This window comes from Pseudorca crassidens, chromosome Y (assembly GCF_039906515.1).
Source record: "Pseudorca crassidens isolate mPseCra1 chromosome Y, mPseCra1.hap1, whole genome shotgun sequence".
NCBI lineage: Eukaryota > Metazoa > Chordata > Mammalia > Artiodactyla > Delphinidae > Pseudorca > Pseudorca crassidens.
Window position 1 is genome coordinate 2,180,327 of NC_090318.1, and position 24,777 is coordinate 2,205,103.

A 24,777-nucleotide genomic window follows, 5' to 3' on the forward strand; every position below is an offset into this window, starting at 1 on the left:
CAACAGTGTAGGAGTCCCTTTTCTCCACACCCTCTCCAGCATTTATTGTTTGTAGATTTTTTGATGATGCCTATTCTGACCGTGAGGTTATAACCTCGTTGTAGTTTTGATTTGCACTTCTCTAATGATCATTAATGATCTTAAGGGAACCAAAGAGCCAGCTGTTCTCAGGCAAGAGAAGGAACAGTAGCAAAGATCACAAACCAGTGGTGACGCCTCCCAGTTCTGCTTCAGTGGGGATTAGCCTGAAGCCTCAACCACCAGATCCACTGGGACCTAAAGGAGGAGGATGATACTGACCTTTTCTGACCCTGTGACTTCAGTCAACTAAAGCTTAGACTCTGTGGACCTTGGCCCCAGTGCAATGCTGAATTCTCCCCTGCTCAAGCCCCTTCATGAATATGCATGTACCACCCAAGCGTTTTCCCCGCCCCCTCCATGAATATACATGTACCCTGAGATTAAAGCTTCCCCAGTTTTGCTGTTCGGGAAACACTGCTTTGGGAAAGGGCCCCTGTGTTCTCCCTACTTGCTGCAGATGATAAATCCTTCTCCTGATTGTGGCTTGGTTGTGTCTTTGGCTGCACACCCACCAAGAGGCGACCCCAGTTTTCGGGTCACGGTCCTGGGGTCTGGCCTTGATCTTATGGGTCTGAATTCACTTTAAGGAATGCAAAGACTCTAGTGGCTTCAAAGTATCAGGGACAAGGGTGTGGATGGGTCTGGGAGGGAGGTGACAGAGCACAGCTCCTATTAAGTGGCATGTGGGATCTTCCCGGACCGGGGCGCACCGTGTCCCCCGCATTGGCGGGCGGAATCTCAACCACTGCGCCACCAGGGAAGCCCTGATTCTTTGTTTTAAATAACTTTATTTTTTAAATTGGAGTATAGTTAATTTACAATGTGTTAGTTTCAGGTGTACAGCAAAGTGAGTCAGTTATACATGTACATATATCCACCCTTTTATCAGATTCTTTTCCCATAGAGGTTATTACAGTGTATTGAGTAGAGTTCCCAGTGCTCTACAGCAGGTCTTTATGAGTTATCTATTTTATATATAGTCATGTGTATATGTTGATCCCAATCTCCCCATTTATCCCTCCACCCCCTTTGCCCGCTCGTAACAATATGATTGTTTTCTATGTCTGTGACTCTCTTTCTGTTTTGTACATAAGTTCGTTTGTACCAATTTAGTATTGTGTTCCTGAGCGGTGAGAAGCTGAACCTGAATTCGGTAACACTTTGTCTTTAGAGTTGGTGAAAGGATTCAGCCCCACACAAGCAGACAGCTTGTCTTCAGGCCATTTTATTTTGACCCCAAAGGAGATCTCTAGGGAGCGGGGACCTAGTTTTCCCGGGCGGTCGGCTCTTGTGGGTCAGCTTCCCGATCGCACCAGCAGAGGGGGAACCGACCACAGCAGGGCTGGAGCCATGGCTTCCAGAGGTTGTCCGGCATGTCCAGCTGCAGTGGAACCGGGCTGAGCGTCCGGCGATGGTCCTCCACGGCCTTTGTGATTCTCTCCATCACCTGATGGAATGAGGACTCCGTGTCTGGCGTGAGGGCGTGGGCCTCGGAAGGGTCTCTCGAGAGGTCAAACAGCAACGGTGGGTCATGATGGGCTACTTTGTCCCCAGAGCATGGGCAGACCCCTCTCCCGTAGCAGGCACCGGCTCCGTCTGGGTGGAACACTGGGGTCACGTAGTGGACTTTCCACACTGCCCCTCCTGGAGGAAGGGCAAGAATTGGGGAGGGTTGGCATGGAGACACAGGACACATTGCTGGAGAGCTGGGCGATTCACAAGTGCCAGGGGCTGGAAGCAGCCCAGGTGTCCATCAAGTGATGGATGGATACACAGCATGGGGGCCATCCACACAGTGGAATATCACACAGCCATGAAAAGGAGTGAAGCTCTGACACAAGCTGCCACGTGGATGGACCTTAAACACACGTTGCTCAGAGAAAGAAGCCAGACACAGAAGGACACACAGTGTGTGATCCATTTATAGGAATCGTCCAGAACAGGGAAATCCACAGACACAGAAAGTGGGTTCATGGTTACCAGGGGCTGGGGGAGGGGGATTGGGGAGTGAGTATTTAATGGGTTTGGAGTTTCATTTTGGAGGTGATGAAAATGTTATAGAGCTAGATGACGGTGAGGTTTGCACCCACTGTGAAGTGCTAAATGTCACTCAATTTTTACATTCGAAAAGGGTGAATTTTATGGTGACGTGAATATCATGGACTGAATGTTTGTGTGTCCTCCACCCCTGCAACCCCAGATTCATTGTGGAAGCCTTGAGCTCCAACGTGATGGGATTAAGAGATAGAGCCTTGGGAGGTGATTAGGGGTAGACGATGTTGTGAGGGTGGGGCCCCCGGGATGGGATTTGTGTCCTTATAAGAAGAGAAAGAGGCCAGAGCTCTCTCTCCCCAACATGAGGACACAAGGAGAAGGTGGCCGAATCTGACCCAGAAGAGAGTCCTCCCTAGAACCAGACCATGCTGGCACCTTGATCTCATACTTCCAGCCTCTAGAACTGTGAGAAATAAGTGTGCATTACTTTAAGCTCCCTGCTCTGTGGTCTTTTGTTATGGCAGCCGGAGCTAAGATGGTGAGGGAGAGCGCCACAGAGCTGTTTACAAAAAGGAATGAATTACTTGTCTTGACGGTGGTTTCCTAAGTGAATTCTCAGTGATGTTTTTCCTGAGCTTCTCTCTAGCTGTGAAGGTTCCACCAAGAAAAGGAGGGAAGGAAGGAAGGAAGGAAGGAGGGAGGGAAGGAAGGAAGGAAGGAAGGAAGGAAGGAAGGAAGGAAGGAGGGAGGGAAGGAAGGAAGGAAGGAGGGAAGGAAGGAAGGAGGGAAGGAAGGAAGGAAGGAGGGAAGGAAGGAAGGAGGGGAGGAAGGAGGGAAGGAAGGAAGGAGGGAAGGAAGGAAGGAGGGAAGGAAGGAGGGAAGGAGGGAAGGAAGGAAGGAGGGAAGGAAGGAAGGAGGAGGGAAGGAAGGAAGGAGGGAAGGAAGGAAGGAGGGAAGGAAGGAGGGAAGGAGGGAAGGAAGGAGGGAAGGAAGGAAGGAGGGAAGGAGGGGAGGAAGGAGGGAAGGAAGGAAGGAGGGAAGGAGGGGAGGAAGGAGGGAAGGAAGGAAGGAGGGAAGGAGGGGAGGAAGGAGGGAAGGAAGGAAGGAGGGAAGGAAGGAAGGAGGAAGGAAAGAAGGGAGGGAGAGAGTAGCATGAATCTGTAAGACATCCTCCAGCGTCTGAGAAGACTTACTACTTAGAGGTCAGCTGGCACCAGACCTAGCTCAGCCTCAGGAAGCGATTTTGACCAAATGGAAGGAGAGACTGAGGCTGTCCTCACACCAGCACTGCCCCCCGCCGTGGGTCAGACCCAGGACTGCACAGCCTGAGCCCTGCGGCTTCCTGCTGCGTGGGGAAGGAGGCCCCCACTCTCCCTCTGGCATCCCCCCGGCATCCTCGCAGGGCAGCAAGTCTGGGGAAGCCACACGTGTAACCAGAGGGCAGTGAGCGGGACTCTGGTGGCCGTGCCTCTTCCAGGACCAGGCGGGAGGGCTCCCTTGGATCCTGGTGTAGGAGGACCAGGGAGGGAGACGGGGCAGGGCTGGGGCTGCTCCTGGGACCTGGACAGGAGAGTGAGAATGAGGCCAGGGGTCCCCATGCAGCCAGCAAGTGTGGGCAACCAAGACCTGTGGTCAGACGGGCATCCCGTTCCCTTCGTCCCCACAGCCACCAGATTTCCCTGCGCGAGCCCTGGTTCCCAGGCTAGCACCACTGTGGTTTGGTGTTTTTATGGGAACACTGGCTTCTGTTCCCTTCAAAGCATTTATGGTGACCTGCTGTCTTTTTTGGTTTTTTTTTTTAATATATATTTATTTACTTATTTGGCTGCGCTGGGTCTTAGCTGTGGCACGTGGGGTCTAGTTCCCTGACCAGGGATGGAACTCCGGGCCCCCTGCGTTGGGAGCGCGGAGCCTTAACCAAAGGACCCCCAGGGAAGCCCTGCGACCTGTTGTCTTAACAAGTGTCAGTTTTCTCACCTGTGAACTGGGGACAGGAATTGTCACCTGCTGGGGTTTTCAGAGTAAAATGAGTTCATGGGCATCGGACGGACACTCATTCAATGTCTATGATTGTTTTCATCGTTCAGCAGATGAGTACAGAGAGAAGACAGACAGAGTCGTAGGGAGGGGACTCAGGCCAGAGAGCGGTAAATAGACACCAGAAATGAGAAGATTGCCAAGAGTGCCGGATGCCTGGAAGAAAATACAAGCGGTCCAGGTGATGGAAGGCGGACGTGTGCAAGGTGCGGGGTGGGGTCATAGTGGATGCGGGACGTGAAGGTCAAGAACGGAGGACGGTCAGCCTCCTGAGCATGTTCTCGATGGCAGGGACGGGTCGTGCAAAGGCCCTGAGGCAGTAACTGCAGGTTCTAGAATCACAGGGCATGGTTCTGCTGCAGCTTGGTGACCGGGGGCTCCTAGGGTCCGAGCTCTTGCCCCAGAGAAGGGGAGGGGCTGGCTCATGTCACAGGGAGGAATCGGTATGGTGGGTGGTCCTGGAAAGGTTTTCATGGAGGGCTAAGTGGACAATGGGAGTGGGATGAAGAGTGGACCTGGGGAGGCCGGTGAGGGGGCCGTCGAAGAGACATGGCAAGTAGGAACAGGGGACTTCCCTGGCGGTCCAGTGGTTAGGGCTCCACGGTCCCAATTCAGGGGGCGTGTGTTCGATCCCTGGTTGGGGAACTAAGATCCCACATGGCGCGTGGCACGGCCGAAAAACGAAAAGTTAAAAAAAAAAAAAGAAAGTAAGAACACACTCCCTATCTACCTTGAAAAAAAATTGAGATATTTGCCCAATAACTGAGAGAGGAGAGGTTCGGTAATGGGGCAGCCACGGGGTAAAGTAAAAGAGGATGAACGTTGACCCCAGGTATCGGTGCCACTCACAGCAGTGCTTGAAGGTTGGGCTATGGAACTGAAGGAAAGTTTAAAAAAACCCTTAAAAAGGGAAATCTATAATATGTGACTTTAAAAAATCAAAAGCGTAGCAATAGAAATCATCCCTAAGCATAAATGCTGGTAGACTGAACTGTGCAATTGAATGAAAGTTTTCTAAAAAATCGTAAAAGGGGAAATCTATAGTATGTAAGTTTAAAAAAGCAAAAATGTAGCAATAAAAATTATCCGTAAGCATAAATAGTTGTAGATTGTGCTAGGTGATTGAATGAAAGTTTCTGTTTTTTTTTTGCCACGCCCCATGGTATGCAGGATCTGAGTTCCCCAACTAGGGATTGAACCCGTCCCCCTCTGCAGTGGAAGCACGGAGTCTTAACCACTGGACTTCCAGGGAAGTCCCTGAATGAAAGCTTTTTTTTTTTTAATCTTAAAAGAGGAAATCTATGTTATGAAATTCTTAAAAACCCAAAAATGTAGCAATGAAGATCATCCCAGATGATGATACTACTGGAAAGGATGGACAGGAAAAGGAGGGAGATTTTTAAAAAATCTATTGGTAACTTCCTCAAATAAGGGGGATTCCAAAAGGTATTCTTTTATTCTTGTTTCAGACAACTGGACATGTCCAGAGAATGGTTTTGAGGCATAAAGAAAAAAGAGTGAGTTGAATTGCAAGAGGGCTATAGGCCTTCCCAAACCCTGGAAGAAAACCAAGTCCTTAAGGCAAATCCACAAAAAAGGGAGAAAATGTCAGGGCAAAATGCAGAATAATAGAGAGGGAAACAGAAATGAAGAAAAGAGAAGAAACTCAAATAGCTGAAAGTCTGTTACCACAGACCAAGGCAGAGGCAGAACTCAAGCAGTTAGAAAATTTAAAAATATAGTTGTTTAGTAAATCCAAGAGCTGGATTTAAAAAGATTCATAGAAACAGAAAACCTCAAGCAACTCCAGTCAGACGATGATGGAGAATCCAGCTATAAATATGGAAGCAATTAAAATACAATGAAATGACTTGGTAAGGGAGCAAAGTGCTTGGTAAAACGAATAGCTTTTCAATAAGAAGTGCGGAGACATAACATGCCTCAGTTTGGGAACACTTGATATTGTAAAGATACCACTTTCCCCCCCAAAATCATTTATACGTTGAAGACAATGGATATTGATATTCCTGTGGGATTAAAAAAAAAATAGTTGCAAATGATTTTACAATTCTTTTGAAAGGACTGTTGGGCCACAACAGCCCAGAAAAGTTTGAGGTGCAAAAATTATTCACTAAACATGTTACTGCTTGTTTTACAAAGTTATCGTTAATCTAACAGGTATGAGATGGTGTCATGAAGTTAAGACACGTGGAAAGCAAATATAGATTAAGAGGACAGACTGGAAAGGTTAGAATCAGGTTGGAACACCTGTGTGTGTACAAGTGTGTGTGTGTGATGATAAAAGTTGCACCTCACCTCATGGGGCTGGGGGACGGGAAAGCCATAGACCAGAGAATTCCCTTCCGATCACCACGGGATGATCGACAGTGAAAGGACGTTGCCGGCATCAGAAGAAAAATACCGCCAAGAAGGAAATAAAGGAGCTCGCGTGGACATGCGAAAGCCACAAAGAAGCAGAAAATGCGAACGGAGGCCAAGACATGACTCCTTCAGGCAGGCTACTCACTGTTCCGTTGGTGCCACCGGGCTGCGTGCAGGAAGCTCTCGCAGTAATGCATCAGGAACTCGTGCTCCGAGTGCTGGGCTGTCCCCAGGAGCAAGGGCAGCAGGTCCCGGCCGTCAATCACCCTACAGGCAGGAGCACAGGGACTCAGGGCGGGGCTGCTGGAAGGTGGGCGTGGCCTTAACAAGCCCAGGGCCGCCCCGGGGCAGTCAGCACCCCAGCCGCCTGCACACAGCGCCTTCGGCTAAAAGATGTTGGAGGGTCCAGCTTGCTTGGCTGAAGTAATGGTCCCCCCAGCCTTATTCTGAAGCACAAATAGCTAAACAAAATGGAAACACCTGCTTGGTTCTGTATGGATTTGAGCTTTAAGTCGTTATAGAACATGCGGCATTCTTCAACAAGACCTGGAATCATTTCATAAGTATATATAATAAAAGAAATCTATATGCATATGTAGTGTATATATGCAATATACATCATTATATAAAAAATATATACATTATATGCACAATATATATCATTATATACAAATAGACATATATACACTATATATGCAATATATAATACATACACAATATATGTATTATATATTCAATATATACACTATATATTATATATACTGTATATACAATATCTATACATATACACATACCACATACATATACCATAGATATGTGATATATATACCCACCATATATACATAAAATATATGCATACCGCATGGATACACCACACATATAGCACATATATATATACACCATGAATATACACAATATATATCATTTCATTTCCAAACGTGTATTCATATACACATACACACATACGTTTATATATGTGTGTGTATATATATAAATGTATACATAAATAAAACCAAGCAACAATATATGGCTGAACTTCATCTTCTAGCAAAATACATTTGTGATATACATGATGGACAAATTTTTATTTTTAAAACAAATGAGATATTATAAATTAATGTTAAAAATTAGCAGCCAGTTAGGAGGAAAAAAAATTAACCAGAGACATGATATTCAATGTAAGAGAAGAGAAAAGAGGAGAATGTAATATTCAACATCTCTGCTGATAAAGCAGTGGAAATGATAACACACATATATGTATATGTGCATACACACATACTGTATGTGTCGTTTATATAATAAATAAATTACATGTATAAATTAAACTGATTTTAGTTCTATTATTTTAAAAACAGATGCTCTCACATACAGCCAGTAGCAATTCCTAGGGAACAATTTGACAAAATGTATCAAGAGTTTAGTAACTGGCCACACACTTTGACCCAGGAATTCAACTTCCAGGGGTTTTTACTAAGAAGGTAATTATGACAGGCAGTAAAATGACAAAGCCAGATTTTTTTTCAAAATGAACACGGCTGAAGTCCACCTGTAAGAGGTTAGTTGAAAGAATACTGTAAAGCCATTAAAATTTTTGTCCATGCATAAAGTGTCTAAATATATATAGATATGTACATATATCTCTATATATATACAGAATATTTTATACAAATATATAAAATATCTAAATATATATAGTACATAGGTATCATATAACTTAATTATGTATTCATCTCTACGTTGTCAAGTTTACGAAATAATTTTATTTTCTTTCTATTCCTCCCAAATTTTCTATAATTTTTAAAGGAAGAAAAACTGGAATCGGGCTTCCCTGGTGGTGCAGTGGTTAAGAATCCCCCTGCCAGTGCAGGGGCCACGGGTTCGAGCCCTGGTCCAGGAAGATCCCACATGCCGTGGAGCAACTAAGCCCACGAGCCACAACTACTGAGCCCGCGAGCCACAACTGCTGAGCCCACGTGCCTAGAGCCCGTGCTCCGCGACAAGAGAAGCCACCGCAATGAGAAGCCCGCGCACCGCAATGAAGAGTAGCCCCCGCCGGCCACAACTAGAGAAAGACCGCGTGCAGCAGCGAAGACCCAACACAGCCAAAAATAAATAAATAAAATAATAAATAAATTAAAAAAATAAGAAAAACTGGGATCATGAAAAGTCCCTACCACACTACATCAAAAGGAATCTCTTGTGATGAATCGTTAGTAAATTCATTGATGGTTTCAGTGACAATCGTCCTTATTATCAAATGGCTTCACTTAAGACTGAGAAGAGAAGGACATTTTGTGCATAAAATGAAGCAGACGTTGGATCCCAGCAGACAATGATGAGCGTTCTTCCAGATACTGATCTCACGGATGTTTTATGCCAAACAAAAGTGACAGTGATGTTTGACATACATGTTGGCTCTACACAAAACGCAACTACCTTCTTTGGGCTGCTCTGTACCTGTCATGGGGCACCTGGCCACCCCCCAGCTGGACCACGGTGGGGAAGACATCCATCAGGCTGGTGGGCTCGTGGATCAGGCGGCCAGCGGGCAGCATCCCGGGCCACCGGAGTATCCCTGGGACCCGGATCCCACCTTCCCAGCCGCCCATGCCTTTGCCACCTGTGTTTAAACATGAACAGGAAAGAATGTGATTGAAAATCCAAAGTGGTCGCTTACCTGGGTGATTTAACCTTTCCATCTGTTTTAAATCTCTCTCTCTCTCCCTCCCTCTTTAATTACATGATGACATTTAGTTCCTCCCTGGCAGAGCATAGATTTTGTTTTATTTATTATTCTGGGTGTTGGTTTTCCACCACACAGGGGTCAGGACATGGATACCTTTGGGGACATTATTCTGTTGACCACAACGATCATTTGGGTTCCTTTGGTTTTTGTGACTTTGCTTTGTAAACTCCCATTCCAGAGAAAGCGTTGGGAATTATTGGGAAGAGATGAAGCCAGTACACATGGATCTGGGAATGTCTCACCCTTACCTTTATATATCCCATTCCAGCCACCATATTGATTGTTTCCAAACTGAGCCTCTAAGGATCCCCCATGATCCGACGTAAAATAAACGAGGGTGCTGTTGGTCAAACCTTCCGTGTCCAACGTATCAAGGATCTTCCCTGCAAAGAATAGATGCGTGTGTGCCAGTCAAAATAGAAGAAACTCTTACACCGGATTTTTGGAACGCTTCCTTTAAATGAGTCTTCAGTGTTAAAGCTTAATGGGAGTCAGCAGTAATATAATTGTGCTATTTTAAGCATCTTCGATCTAAGATTGACATATGTCTTTGTATGTGCCCAATCCTGTTTCCAGAAAGTTTCAGGAAAGCTACAAGTGTACATGCTGCATAGGACAACGTCGTGAACCCTTACAAATGAGGCAAAAGAAGATTACAGAGAAAAATAGGGAACAGGATGGTCTAGGAAGGACGGTGACAAAGGCATTTGTACGTGGATGAAGAATAGTTTTCAGTGGCAGTTCTAAGTTTCTTAGAGTCACATAAAAACTATCTGTACCCCCATGTTCATAGCAGCAGTATTTACAATAGCCGATACATGGAGGCAACCCGAGTGTCCATCGATGGATGAATGAATAAAGACAATGTGTTGTATACATTCAACGGACTATTATGCAGCCTTGAGAAAGGAGGAAATCCTGCCACTTGCAGCGACATGCATGGACCCTGAGGGCATTATGCTCGGTGCAGTATGTCAGACAGAGAAAGACAAATACCGTGTGATCTCACTTACATGTGGGATCCAAAAAGCCACACCTACAGAAAGAGAAAACAGATTGGTGGCTACTGCAGGTGAGGGTGAGGGGTGGGAAAAAATGGGGGAAGGTGGTTGGTTAAAAGTTACAGATTTAAAAAAACGAGTGTATTTCTTTGGTGTTTGGGTGTTCCTTTTTTATACAGTCTGACCAGGTCTGCATTTTTTTTTTTTTGCGGTACGCGGGCCCCTCGCTGTTGCGGCCTCTCCCGTTGCGGAGCACAGGCTCCGGACGCACAGGCTCAGCGGCCATGGCTCACGGGCCCAGCCGCTCCGCGGCACGTGGGATCCTCCGAGACCGGGGCACAAACCCGCGTCCCCTGCATCGGCAGGCGGACTCTCAACCACTGCGCCACCAGGGAAGCCCTGGTCTTCTCATTCTTTACATCCTTCCCTCCTGCAGTTTCTGGACGAGGAACCATCACTTTCTCATCTGGAAAAGGTACCTACCCACCATCCAATCCATCTCTTCTGTGTTGTCCCCGTACAGCCCATGGGGACTCCTCCCTCGGAAGTTCTCGGTAGTGATGAGAGGGGTGTGGACATGTAGAAAGGACACGAAGAGGAGGAAAGGTCCTTGCTTGTTTCTGAAAGTAGATACGATGTGATGGGAGTTATTTTTTGGTCAACCTGAGATTGAGCTCCCACAGATGCTAAATACAAATTTCCATTGTCACGTCCTTACTCAGACACATGACTGTGCTGCTCTACCCACCAGCAGCAACTGCGTAGATCTGTTCCACGGCGCGATGTTCCTGTGTCTGAGAATCGTCAGTGTGATGACTTTCTTCCTTCTAAAGTCTTTGGAAAAGTCCACACGAATTTTTTTATTTTTTGGCCGTGCCACGGCATGTGGGATCTCAGCTTCCCGACCAAGTATCGAACCCGTGCCCCCTGCAGTGGAAGCGCAGAGTCCTAACCACTGGACCGCCAGGGAAGTCCCTCCACACTGATTTTATACGTCTTTTTCTTCCTGATTATCGTTTTCTAACTCTATGGACTTCGGATGACTGAAAGTAAAATAGAATACCAGGATGCCATCTGGTCTGACTTTCATTTTATTGTTATTTCGGTATATTTTTCGATTTCCAACTTAGCTGAAAGAATAAGTGATTTGCACATTCAGTTTTCTTTACAACTGCTCTTATGCAATGAAGTTTAGGGTGTGGAATAGTCATGAAAAAACCCACTTTCAAAATGATGTATATGGGGTTATTAATCTCAAGTTGATTCTCCCCAATCTAGACAATTCCTCACCTTCCCCTGTCTTCACCTGATCTTTATGGTCTAATCTACACCCTTAAAGGACAGAAGCAAAGGTGAAGCTCTTAGACTTAATAAGGACACATCAGGTTAGTTTGTTCTAATTTGAAAGCCAAGTATTCGCTTCACACCTGACCCAGATTTGGCAATTCCATCAAAAGCTCTCTAAGAATATTCCGGAACATGATCACCACCCAGGTAAGTTGGGGTTCCATGGAGTCACCCACTCTACTGGAACCCCTTTGGGGAGCACAAAGTGGTCTCCGTTTGGTGTAGCTTTTCATTGTGTCCCTCCTGGTCTGGCCTGGTAAGTCTCTTTGTCACTGTCACTCACATTTACATCCAGGCTGAAGTTAGCCACAGGACCGCTTGGTCCTGATGGTAGAGCTTTAAAAATACTTAGAATTTATTGCAAAACCTACAGGTGATTCAGTTTCATATGTTCATTAAATACCACCCCTGTGGTAACCAGGGGTGCTCAAAGAATTGGACTGGCTCTTTTTTTTTTTTTTAGCCATGCCAGGTGGCTTGCAGACCAGGGATAGAACCCGTGCCCCCTGCGGTGCGAGCTCAGAGTCCTAACCACTGGACCCCCAGGGAATTCCCTGGTCTGGCTCTAAAATAAGAAGGAACAGCAGCAAATTTCAACTGACTGGTCAGTTGTTTCAACGGATCCAGTTGAGTTTCAGGGAACATCATTTATGCCCCATTTTACCAAAAAAATGTCTTTCTGAGCTGGGACCGTTTCACCACGCCAGTACCCATTCCAGAAGAAGCAGATTCCGAATTCATTTTCATCCTGAAGCCACCTTTGATACTCACCTTTTGACAAAGGATGAGACCTCCTTGAGCATAAGAGCCGTCGTCCTTTGAAGGGACATGGGCTGCTCGGTGATGGCGTGATTTCGCATCAGAAAGCAGTCGGCGTGAACAATCAGGGCACCCATGAAATAGGAGGTCGTGAGGCACAGCAGGGCCACAATGGCTGAGCAGATGACCAGAGTCCAGGAGCCCGCTACCAGGCGAGTGAGTTTCCCAGCGGTGAGTGTAAAGGCGGCCAACGCCATGACATGCGAGCAGACGTTGAGTTTATGCTCCAAGCCTGCGCGCTTTTCAGACACTTCCCCGGGCTCACAGTCTCCCATCATGGAAAACGGCATTCCGTAGAAATGGTCAAAGCCATGGCTGAGCGGGTGGTGGCAGTAATCATCGGAGGATTCACAGTTGAGACCCAGATGCCATTTTCCTGAAAAGCAAGAAGTACGCACACGTGACAACGGTCCGACCATCCCTGGGGGCGTGGGTATGGTGTGCTTGCCAAGTTCTAGGCTCTCTGCTGGGTGGTGGGATGAGGTGGGGATGTAGAGGAGGTGGGGGTAGCGTTTGCTGTTGTTTGTACCACAGCCTGGCCAGGTCACTTCAAGGGAATGAGGACCTTGTGTAGCAGCATTTCCTGTGCTGCTGGAACAAAGTCCCATAACTTGGTGGCTTGAAACAACAGGAATTTATGCTCTCACAGTTCTGGAGGGCAAGTCCAAAATCAAGGCACGTGGGCAGGGCCACGCTCCCTCCAGAGGCTCCAGGGGAGGGTCCTTCCCGCCTCTTCCAGCTTCTGGGGGCTCCAGGCATCCCCAGGCTCGTGGCCACATCCCTCCCATCTCTGCCTCAATGGTCTCACTATCTCCTCTTTGTAGTCAGATATGTGTCTGTCTCCCTCTTGAAAGGACCCTTGTCCTTGTACATAAGGAAACCTGGATAATCCAGGATCATCTCCTCATGTCAAGATCCTTCACTGAATCACATCTGCAAAGACACTTTTTCCCTAGGTAAGGTTATATTTGCAGGTTCCAGCAGTTAGGACCTGCTATCTTTGGTGACCCTTATTCAGTCGACTCCACCTGACTTTGCGACTGTCTACAGGAGAGCAATAATCAAGGCACACAGTGGTCACACGGCTCTAGAAAACTCCATCTGATGTGACCAGCGTGAGCAAAAGATTTCCTGACTTTAGAATTCTCCGTCCCTTTTGCTAATTCATTATAATCACAGTCAGGGTGGTGGTGGGTGACAGGTTTTGCAGACCCCACCTGTCGTGTTCAGTCAGTGGAAGGTGATTAGCTCCCCTGCTGTCACTGCTGGAGTGTTGATACGCTCTGTGTACCTTCTCAGCAGCCCAATGGTGTCCGTCACCCAGAAGACCTCATGTGATTTCCCGAGCGATATATCCACGAATCTATTGGATTCTATATTCAAAGAGCTAAAGAGTTAGCTTTGCTCTTTCTGATCGACAAAGGAGACTGTTAGCAAAACTTATTACTATAACATGATAATGATCATGACTTCTTGGGCCCCTTTCAAGAAACTGCCATCCCTAATTTTCATTCATTCTACACATGACGCACGTGGTTTGTTGACGTATAGAAAGATAAGCCTGCTCTTTATGGAAGCAGACAGGAAGGTTCTAAGCTGTGTGGTCACATTTCTAGACAGGAAATGGGGAAAAACAGCATGATGAAAATTTTTGGTAATTTGGTAAAATTAGAAAAGAAATGAGAAATCCCACTGTGTCCCAACTATTTCATTTCCAAACTTCTTACTTGACTATAACCTCCCTATAAAAGTAATGTGCTCCAGGGAGATCAGCTCAGTGCTTTGTGGTCACCTAGAGGGGTGGGATAGGGAGGGTGGGAGGGAGACACAAGAGGGAGGGGATATGGGGATATATGTATAGCTGATTCACTTTGTTATAGAGCAGAAACTAACACACCATTGTAAGGCAATTATACTCCAATAAAGATGTTAAAAAAAAAGTAATGTGCTTAATACTTAGAAAATGTCCATACCTATGAGTCCAGTGGCATAGCCTTTATCTTTCAATATTTTTGCAAAAGTTGTTTCATTCGGCGGAAGTCCTCCAGATACGCCCGTCCACTGAAGAACACGGTAACCATTACTGGACACCATACCTTTGATCAATCGTTTTCAAAGAAATGTTACAATCAGACATCGATTTGTATCATCATTATTATCACTTTAACTTAGAACATTCGGTGGAAGTCTCCATTATTCAAAATTCAGTTGAAAATTTACTTCCAACGTGGGTTGGCCTCATGGGTTTTATTTTTGTCAGCAAAGGAAATGATTCATTAATCGAAAATGTTAGCGAGAAGACTTACGGTCCCGCTATGTCAAGGTTGTAAGCCGAAAGAGAATTAAATGAAAAGGAAAACAGAATTAAAAATGATTTTATGATTTCACCAAACTCTTGATAGAATCCAGTACTTCTCAAACTGGTCTGCACATTGGAATCATGGGAGGGGTTTCCAGAATATCCTGACACTTGGTTATCATATCACCCCAGAGACTGTGATATTAGTTGGTCTGGGGTGGAATTTGGAATGGTTAAAAGGTCCCCCCAAATGATTCTCATGTGCTGAAAAGGTAGGGAACCACGGACATAATTCATCCTGACCCTGATAGATCCAGGACCTCTACCCAATCATTTAAAAATGTAGGTTCAAGATTTTTATAAAGCTCTGCAGTGTGCAGTTGAGAACGAACGATTTAGAAGATGCTCTTTGCCTCCTAGACCTTTTTGATGACTGCAGCTCAGTCTGATCAGAGAGGATCCACTTGGTTCAGAGAGCGAATGAAGTTCTCAGTGATCATGCTTTGGAAATTGGAGAATTCTGAGATTTTCCAAAACCTCAAGAACGCGTCTGGTTCAATGAAGGCTAGTGAAAACCAAATAGTTCTAGGTCAGGACAAAGAAAGTTGGGGTGTTTCAGCTTATGTTGTCGAGGATTTATTCTTCCCTGAGCAGGTTGCAGAGAACTATATATAGGAGGGTCTCTGTGGGTCACTTTGATGGGTCAACTTGACCAGGCTACGGTCCCCAGCCATGCAAACACTAGTCCATGGGTCTAGGTGTTGCTGTGAAAGTCTTGTGTAGATTGGGTTAACATCTGCCATCAATCGACTTCAACTAAAGGAGGTGACCCCCGTGCAGGTGGGTGGCCTCATCCAGTCCGTTGGAGGTCTCCAGGACAAAAGCTGAGGTTTCCAGACACAGAAGGGATTCTGCTTCAAGACTGCAACACCAGATCCCACCTGCGTCTCCAGCCTGCTGTCCTGCCCTGAGGATTCTGGACTTGCCAACCACACAGTCACACTAGCCAGTTCCTTAAAATAAATCTCTTTACAGAGTAGGAGACAGAGATGGTAGATCCTAAATAAGTAGCTGATAGATTGATAGATGGTAGATGGATAGACAGATGATAGATGGATAGATAGATGATAGATGGATATATAGATAGATAGATGATGGATGGATGGATAGATGATAGATGAATAGATAAATGAGAGATAGATAGATGATAGATAAATGATAGACAATAGATAGATGATAGATGGATAGATAGATGATAGATAGACGATAGATAGATAGATAGATAGATAGATGATAGATAGATGATAGATGATGATAGATAGATAGAAGATAGATAGATCTTGTTGGTTCTATTTCTCTGGAGAACTCCGGCTGATATAGGGTCTGAAGTCTGTCCCTACTCCCAGGAGTCAGCTTCAGGGTCAAAGGGCAGAAGGACATTATACAGACTTTCAAACTTTTAGTCTAGTTTCTACCCAAATCCCCAGGGAGATAGAAGATTGGGAGAAAAAAACCCTCCAAACCCCTCTGAAAAACAAACAAAAAAACCCCCCAAACCAAAAAACCAAAAAGCCCCAAACCCCCAAAAAACAAAAAACAAAAGAAAACAAAAAAGCCAAAAAACAAAGAAACAAAAGAAAACACACCAAAAACCTCTCAAAAAACAAAACTAAAACCAAAACCAAAACCCAAAACCAACCAAACAAAAACCCCAGAACTTTATAACAAAAGATCTGCATGACTTTTAATGCAAAAGAGTATGATTTTGGAGCCCCTGAGGTGGAAGCGGAGGAATATTTTGTCGACGTATTTCCCTCTTTAAAATCATTCCGAGGTCTCAGATCTTTTTCTTGGGGCCACAGAGAGCAAAAGAAATTCCTTTTCCACGCGGCGGGCAGAGATTTGAAATCGATCTTCGGAGACCCCTATCTCTTCTTCTTCAGATTAAACATATTTGGTTACTTAAACTTTTGCACAACCAGAGTCATGATAACGCCTGTTAGGTCCCTTAATATCCCTCGGGGTAGATTATTATGTATGTTACACTAAGGGTTGAAAAGCTATGCCCCCTGGGGCAAACGTTGCCTACCACCTGATTGCATAACCCCTGCAGGTGGAGAATGGTTTTGTACGTTTTATTTAATGGTTGGGGAAAAAATCAGGAGTAGTATGTTTCATAACATAGGAAACTATATGAGATTTAAATTTCAGTGTTCATAAATAAAGTTTTATCAGAACACAGCCATGCTCATTTATGTATGTAAGGTCTGTAGCTGCTCTCAAGCTACAACAGTAGAGTTGTGTAGCTGTATCACAGGCTACATGGCCCACAAAGATGAAAGTATTTAATATCTCGCCCTTTCGAGAAAGCGTTTGCCAACGCCTGCCTTATATGGTTATCCACATCACAGGAGACCATCAAATGCACCGGGCTCTACCAGTGTCACCTCATTATCTATAGCTCTTACGGACTCCAATCTGATGGGGGACTTAGAGCGTTCTCTTCCCACTGTACTGGAGAATCCGCACGTGATTAGTCAAAAAGAGCATGTTCCTGCCCACTGCGTGGTTAGACGGAAGGAAGGACAAACCTGATCGGAGAGGGTATCTGCCTGTTAGGAAAGCGGCTCTGCTTGGCGTGCACACGGAAGCCGCGGCGATGTGCTGGGTGAGCATTACGCCATCCGCGGCAAGGCGGTCAACGTTCGGAGTCCTGCAGACGGAGACGTTAACTGCTTTACTCCTTAGCGCACAAACAAGAGGCTTTTCCCGTAAGCATAGTGACATCTTACTTAATAGAAAACTTTCCGGTCACCAATTAACACATGCATGCGTTCTTAGGAACGAACAAAAGACAACGGCTTTGCAGAGCTGGGGATGGACCCAGAGACTGTAATACAGAGTGAAGCAAGCCAGACGAGAAAAACGAATACCGTATCATATCTTTTCCATGTGGCGTCTAGAAATATGGTACAGATGAACTTCTTTGCAAAGCGGAAATAGAGACACAGATGTTGAGAACGAACATATGGATACTGGGCGGGTGGGATGAATTAGGAGAATGGGATGGACATAGACACGCTACTATATATAAAATAGGTAACTAATGAGAACCTACTGTATAGCACAGGCAACTCTACTCAGTGCTCTGCGGTGACCTACATGGGAAGGGAATCTATAAAAGAGTGGCTGTTTGTATACGTCTAACTGATTCACTGTTATACTGCAGAAACTAACACAGCATTGTAAAGCAACTATAGTCCAATAACAATTAGTAATTTTAAAAAAGGCAGTGGAAAAACTTCAAATGTCTTCTGAAACATCAAAGAAGTATCCACTGCGTTATTATTGACCAAGTTTCCACGATATACGACTGGTGCCGAGGCAGAGACGATAAGAGATCCAGAACTGAGAGTCCAGAGCGACTTCTCACTTAGGACACACAGTCTTCTTTTTCTCTTTACTTTTTATTTTATATTAGCGTGGAGTTGATGAGCCGTGTTGCGTTAGTTTCAGGGGTGCGGCACAGTGACTCAGCTATCCACAGACGTGTATCTATGCTGTTTCAGATTCTTTTCCCATTTAGGTCGTTACAGAGGATTGAGCAGAGCCCCCTGTGCTCTACAGAGGTCCTTGCTGGTCACGCATTGTAAGCACAGCTGTGCGGGCACGCTACTCCTAACTGGAAGATTTGACTCCACGCTACCAGCGCACTGTCGGTGGGACGTGAGGGTGGGACTCAGATGCAGCGTCAGGGTAGTGCCTGTGCTACCAGAGACTGTGCTGATGGAGATCATACTTAACAGTGAAGCGATTATTCACACACAGGATGCGTGTGAGCTGGCGTTCGTGCAGGTGTGGGAAGAAGGCGGGATTAAGGGCGTTCAGAGAAATGATGTGTGTGCAATTCTGTTATAGTTTGAATTGCACAGACCGAGGGTCAGATGCGATATCAGTGGCCTCTGCACCGGGGTGTCAGATGAGCAATTCTCTGGTCCTTGCCTTATGGTGTCGTTGCCATAGCAGCCGACATCTCCGATGCCGAGATCGTCTGCCATCAGGAGAAGGATATTCGGACGGGAACCAGATAGACTGCGGCAAGCTGAGGGCTTCAAATCCAGAAGCACACTGACTGTCAGAGCCAGCCAGCTCCTGAAAAACAAGCTACCCAACAAGGCTTCATGCTGCTTTCCACCTTATCGACACTACTTCTGTAAGTGGGAAGTTGGGTTCCCTCTTTTAGGGGACTTTGATATTATCATCCCATTTCAGAAGAGTTTGAATACACCTCTTAGGCATTTGAATTTTTTCTCTCTCTTTCTTGCTTTTTTTTTTTTTAAAGTTAAAAACAACTCATCCTTTCATGGATGCCACCCTGGGCACGCAAATAAACAGCAGGACAATGGTGTTCCAATCCCCAGCAGCGTCATGAAATAAAGATGGAAATCTGAATCTGATGGAATTTGTGTCGTGGGCTTCCCGGAAAACCAGACACCGGCGCCATGGCAAGACTGGATGCACAGCTGCATCGGAAAGAGTGAGGTGGAATTCTTTCTGTAGCTGCCGGGGAGCACCTCCCAGGAAAGGGCGCGTGGAACGTGTATATTAATCGTGAATCCTCAGGAGGGAGTGATCAATTACTAATTTAGAAAGATCAGTTTACTATCAATGCATTCTGAGAAAGCGACATGAAGTCACACAGAGGCAGACCTAGAAGATGAACGAGTGCCCATCATCCTATCTTACCAAGAGTGTTCCAGACGTAACATGTCCTCTCTGTCCTTGTATTTCCTGTAAGAGATAAAGAGGTTGATATTAACACAGGCAGCAGAAAATGAACTAATGCAGGAAGTCAAACAGTAAGTCTGTAACGACAAGGGAAACGTGGATTCTCTCTGATGCTATCAATAACATCTTAACTCCTAAAAACTCATCAAGGAATGAATGTTCTTCCCTACTCGAAAAGCTTTACGAATGCTGAACACTGTCTTTAGAACGGAGAGCATGGCCTTTGTTAGCTCTAGCTTAGGTCAGAGTGTGATCAGTTTTGAGGCACTCTGTCAGAACAGAAACGTATCTCCCTGTAGGTGAAAGTTCCCGAGGTGTTCTAGATCCAGGAGTGGCTGCCAGGAACCATGTTTGGTCCAGATGGATCTTAAATCCCATACATGGAGCAAGGAAGCAAAGCCGCGTTTCCACTGAAGGTTCTGGAATTCTGGGGCCTCACCAAGGTCGTGGTTCACGGCTCTCACTTGCACAAGCTCTGGACAAAGTGGGTGTTCCGCTCCAGTGGAACGTGTTTCAGCTTGAGGAAGCTGTGAACGCCCTTGAGATAGGCCCTTGGGTGAAACGGAGCCAATGTGCAAATAACGTACCTGGGAGCAGAATGTAGGAGGTAGGCTGTGGGCAGAGCTGGAGTGGCTCCGTCCTGCTTGGAATTCTGCTCCAGCCTGACGAGCTGGAAAAACCAGCTGGTTTGGGGTGTCTGCCTTTGCGTTTGAGTCCTGATGTGACTTAAAAAAAAAAAAAAAGAATGTGGGGAATTCCCTGGTGGTCCACTGGTTTGGACTCCACACTTTCACTGCCGGGGCCGGGGTTCAAACCCTGGTCGGGGAAGTAAGGTCCTGCAAGCCTCAAGGCGCGGCCAAAATAAAGAAGAATGTAGAACATGTGTTTATCAAGAGCCGATGGTACATATTTTGGGCTTTTCTGCCCAGATGGTCTTGTCGCTACTACTTCTCTCTGCTGTCATAGCATGGAAATGGCCACGGCCAACCCAGATGACTGGCCCTTGTTGTCCTCCAATTAAACTTGATTTCCAAAAACAGGCAGAGTTTGCCAAACAGACCAGAGATTCCTGATTCCCGATATAGAAGGCAGGAGTATAAAGGAAAATGCAAAATTAAGTGATAAAATATTGATATGAAATGATCTCCAATTCATATTTAAAAATTTTTTTGATTGTGGTAAACACATATAACAAAATTTCCCATCTTAACCATTTTGTGTGTGTGTGTGTGTGGTACGCGGGCCTCTCACTGCTGTGGCCTCTCCCGTTGCGGAGCACAGGCTCCGGAGGCGCAGGCTCAGCGGCCGTGGCTCACGGGCCCAGCCTCTCTGTGACACGTGGGATCTTCCCGGACCGGGGCACGAACCCGTGTCCCCTGCATCGGCAGGCGGACTCTCAACCACTGCGTCACCAGGGAAGCCCTATCCAATATATTTTAAATGAAAAAAAAAAAAAAAAAAGAGTCAAGAGAGTATGCTGCTGTCCCTACAAAACGATCATAGGAAAGGGGAAGAACACGTGTATTTACGTGTCTACAAAGCCGTCTGGTGACAACAGCTACTTTCTGCAGATAACTGGCAATCCTGTCCCTTGATGCGTGAGAATCAGACCTTGGGCTAACTTTCTAGCTCTGTTTCCCTGGAAACCCAATAAAGGTAGAATGTCAACGGGTGACTGGGCAACATTATGTGCAATAAAAATGCTGGTCCCTGGCAGCCTGTTTGTGGCCATGAGGAACCATGAAGACATGAGGGAAGCCCACTTGGGGCTTCTGGGGGTCAGTGGCCCTTGACCTGGCATGGCTTTTGCAGTGACCCAGAAGCTCTGCTCATGAGTTGTCTGAAGAGAAGTTGGCTCGCGTGGTGGGCGAGCTTCCGAGCTGGGGATGTCCAGCCTTTCAGAGTGACACCCTCTCCATCTAAACTGTCCCCTGGGAAGGTGCAGACTAGCTGCTGGCTGGCTGTGTGTGCAGAGGCGTGGATCGCTGTACGCAGGGCCTTCTCTAAGGAGAAATGCCCCAGTGTGCTTCCACCCTTCTCCTTCTGAGCTAGCCTGACATTTCCTGGTGCTTCATGTTCTCTGGACATTAGCCCTTGCCTGCAAGACAGAGGTGGCTCCTTCCAAGCTCACTTGCAGTTCAGGTGCTTTCTCACACCTCCCCAAGTTGCGTCCTCCTCAGCACAAGGACAGGGCAGTGCACCTGTGGTCAGCCGGATGACCACTGCATGCAACTGGGACAGGGCTTGGGCAGCGAGAAACCCCGCAGACAGGTTTCTCTGGATGGCTCTCTGTGGTCACTGCCTCTGTAGCGGGGAAGCTTTCAGTTGGGATCAAGGCTGAGGGCTCCTATCACTCCTGGTGAGACGTACCGTGACCCAGGCTGTTTATTTACCTCATTCCTTTCGAAGAAGGATCTTAGTGAGGTGTGAGCTACCTGGCTTGCTGCCTCTTTTTCGCTTCTGGTGGCTGGTGTACAGGTGGGTGACCTGTTGCAAGGTGATTGTGTCTGTTTGCACAGACACAGAGTTAGCTTTAGGGTTCTTTCTTGGTGTTATACATCCCATGGGTGGACAAGGTACAATGCCATGTACACCCCGCCCAGCCCATTAGAGTATCATACAGAGTAGTTTCACTGCCCTAAAAATCTTCTGTGCTTTGCCTGTTCATCCCTCTTCCCATCGTAACCCCTGGCAACCACTGATCCTTTTACTGCCTCCATAATTTTACCTTTTCCAGAATGTCATGGAGTTGGACTCATACAATACGTATGTTGTGGATGAAACTACTCCTCTCTCTGATGGAAGGACAGAACACCAGGGACTTTGCTTACTAGACCTGTTTTAACATGTAGACAGTTTGGATGGCGTATCTCAAATTGAGCAGAGGGGGGAAGCTGGAAATGCTTTCGTTTCATACCATCGGCATTCGCCGTACCCTTTCGTTTGTTCCATTTTGCAATTTTTGGCTACAAATCTTTACCTCTCAGGAGGTCTGTATGAACATTTTAATTTATATGTATTTATATATGAAATAAATACATTTATGTATATGTATGTATAGATACATGTATATATAAAACACAATAATCATATAAAAATATGCAAATATAGAATATAGTATAAAGTAGATATGATTGTTTTCTTTACATCTATTTTAATCTTTTTTTTTTCCCCCCAGAAAAAGCATATTATGGGCTTCTTCTGACTTTTCTAGGGAACGTGACTGGTTCTACTTGTTCTACTGGTGGGTTAGAGTTGAGTGTATATACGCCGCTTGAGCACATGGTGGAAATGTCATACGAGGTTTAGTTTTATCAAATCTTTGGTTCACCTCTTCAGTGATAGGCTCTCTATACTTAGCTACACAGAAGGAGCGTATTCTTCTGTTCCAAGGAACACAGCATCTTATCCCTTAGAACACTGCATGCTTTTCTCCATGTTGGCTACCAGAGAAAACTTTCCATAAGAAAGAGACAAAGAAAGAGCAGAGGGTAGGGTGGTGGTTGCGGGGGGGGGGGGGGGGGGGGAGGGGGGGGGAGAAATGGGAGGATGTTGAAGGATGCAAACTTGCAACATGTAGGTAAATACTTTCTGGAGAGCTGACCCACCCACAGTGATTCCACTCAACGCTGCTGTAATGTTAAGTGTCAAAGTTGCTAAGAGACTAGATCTCAATTGTTTTCAACACAAAAAGGCAATGGCAACTACGGAGGTGATAGCAGTGTTAGCTAACGCTATTGTCGCAATCATATTGCAACATAGAAATGTTATCAAACTGACCCTTTGTATACAGCAAACTCTCACAATGTTATCTGCTAATTATATCTCAATAAGCACAAGGAGATCAACTGCATGCTTTGTGACGCCCTAGAGGGGTGGGGTAGGGAGGGTGGGAGGGAGACGCAAGAGGGAGGGGATATGGGGATATATGCATACGTATAGCTGATGCACTTTGTTATACAGCAGCAACTAACACAACAATGTAAAGCAATTATACGCCGATAAAGATTTGAGAAAAAAAAAAGAATACTTACCAAAAAAAAAAAAAGTCAAATACTTTGACCATTTAAAAGAAAAAAGATACAGAAAAAGAGAAGGAAAGCCCGGCAATGAAGTATTACCCATAATGTAGCCTTTGATGCTCTTCCAGGGGAGAAAGAATTACAACCCCTGGTTCCCCGCTGTCCTCCAGACCCCAGGCAGCAAGTCTCATTTCTCCACTACACTTGAGCCCTGTTCCCAAACCCGGTTCCGTTTTGAATCTTAGCATCTCTTCAACGTCCAATCCACATGCTCCCAAATCTCTTAGCATCTCGCGTAGTTACATTCGCTCTCTCTCTGAACTAAATTCTGCATTCCTTGTAGACATCACCCAAGGCAAAAATCTGACATGCATATCTTTGCTTTCCATGTTTAAGAAAGTTGCCTCTAACATACGGCCAGATGCTGCAGTGTGCCCTGCAGCCACGCGTACTTAGGGGGGCTGCCACGGGTCGCTGGCCGGGCTGGAGCGGCCTTGCTAGCGTCTCAAGAAAAGCTGGTTACCTGAAGGGCTGTCTCTGGGCCAGGCCAGCTGTAGGTAAGCGAACGGCTGCTTCTCCGGGGGCGACCAGCCCTCTGGGTCCTCTTGCCGGGAGACACGATCTCAGCTCTGAGTCAAGGACCTCTCTCCGGTGCACGCATGTGCCGGCTGATTCACTCTTCAGAGCAACAAGGATCGTACGGAAACCAAGTTAGGTTGTCCAGAGAAGGGGCCGGGAAGTCCCTGGCGTCTGTTGTCTGCGCTTTTCGGGTTTCTACAGAAGCCCTTCTGTTCTCATTTACAAACTGTAACACTTGCAGAGGGATCTCTGACAACTCTTGCTGGAAACAGGGAGTCTTTCATTCACAAGTAGGTTGAACCCCGCCTGGCCTTTGGTCAATTCAGACGGGGCATTTGCTGGCTGTGTCTCAAAGCAGGGAAGCAGTTGCCTTGAACATCCCTCTGGAACAGTCCTGAAACGTCCTGTTTCTGCCGCCTCTGGCATCCGCCTTCAAAATAAACAGAAGACAGAAAATAGCTCTGACTAAGCTGCAACTACCTCTAGATACAAATGATGTTTAATTACCTGATAACGTGACTCTCGGTGGAAACTCGTTTTTGGCTGCACGCCAATTTCTTTTTCTTTTCTATTCGCTAATGTAAACATTTGTTCTGTACATCTGTGTCTCTATTTCTGCTTTGCAGATAAGTTCATCTGTATCATTTTCCGAGATTCCACATCTATGTGTTAATATACGGT

The 24,777-nt window shown here is 46.0% G+C and overlaps 1 protein-coding gene across 7 annotated transcripts; it reads right to left on the bottom strand.

The window, feature by feature from the left end:
* Positions 1–849: 849 nt before the first annotated feature.
* LOC137217844 (arylsulfatase L-like) lies at positions 850–24,577 on the bottom strand. Of its 7 annotated transcripts, none has more exons than XM_067724813.1 (12): positions 24,041–24,575; positions 20,083–20,220; positions 19,454–19,498; positions 18,710–18,816; positions 17,299–17,420; positions 14,382–14,504; positions 12,361–12,784; positions 10,726–10,862; positions 9,490–9,624; positions 8,953–9,115; positions 6,641–6,762; positions 850–1,725 (listed from the first exon to the last, which is right to left on the bottom strand). In XM_067724813.1, the coding sequence occupies exons 4-12, from the start codon at positions 18,763–18,765 to the stop codon at positions 1,346–1,348; spliced, it is 1,662 nt and encodes a 553-aa protein (XP_067580914.1). In that variant the 5' UTR covers positions 18,766–18,816; positions 19,454–19,498; positions 20,083–20,220; positions 24,041–24,575; the 3' UTR covers positions 850–1,345. The 7 variants fall into 7 exon arrangements, with proteins under 7 accessions (XP_067580914.1, XP_067580913.1, XP_067580909.1 ...); XM_067724812.1 differs by having other exon boundaries at positions 18,710–18,871; positions 24,041–24,573; XM_067724808.1 differs by lacking the exon at positions 24,041–24,575 and adding an exon at positions 21,889–21,975 and having other exon boundaries at positions 18,710–18,871.
* Positions 24,578–24,777: the final 200 nt, after the last annotated feature.

What these genes read in the sequence shown, in the direction of transcription:
- LOC137217844 (XM_067724808.1), bottom strand. An exon ending in CTATGCCACTGGACTCATAG is followed by an intron (nt 12,785 to 14,381) that starts GTATGGACATTT and finishes CTTGCTTTTCAG; the next exon opens with GAAAATGGCATCTGGGTCTC. An exon ending in GGCCAGGTGCCCCATGACAG is followed by an intron (nt 6,763 to 8,952) that starts GTACAGAGCAGC and finishes TCCTGCCTGTAG; the next exon opens with GGTGATTGACGGCCGGGACC.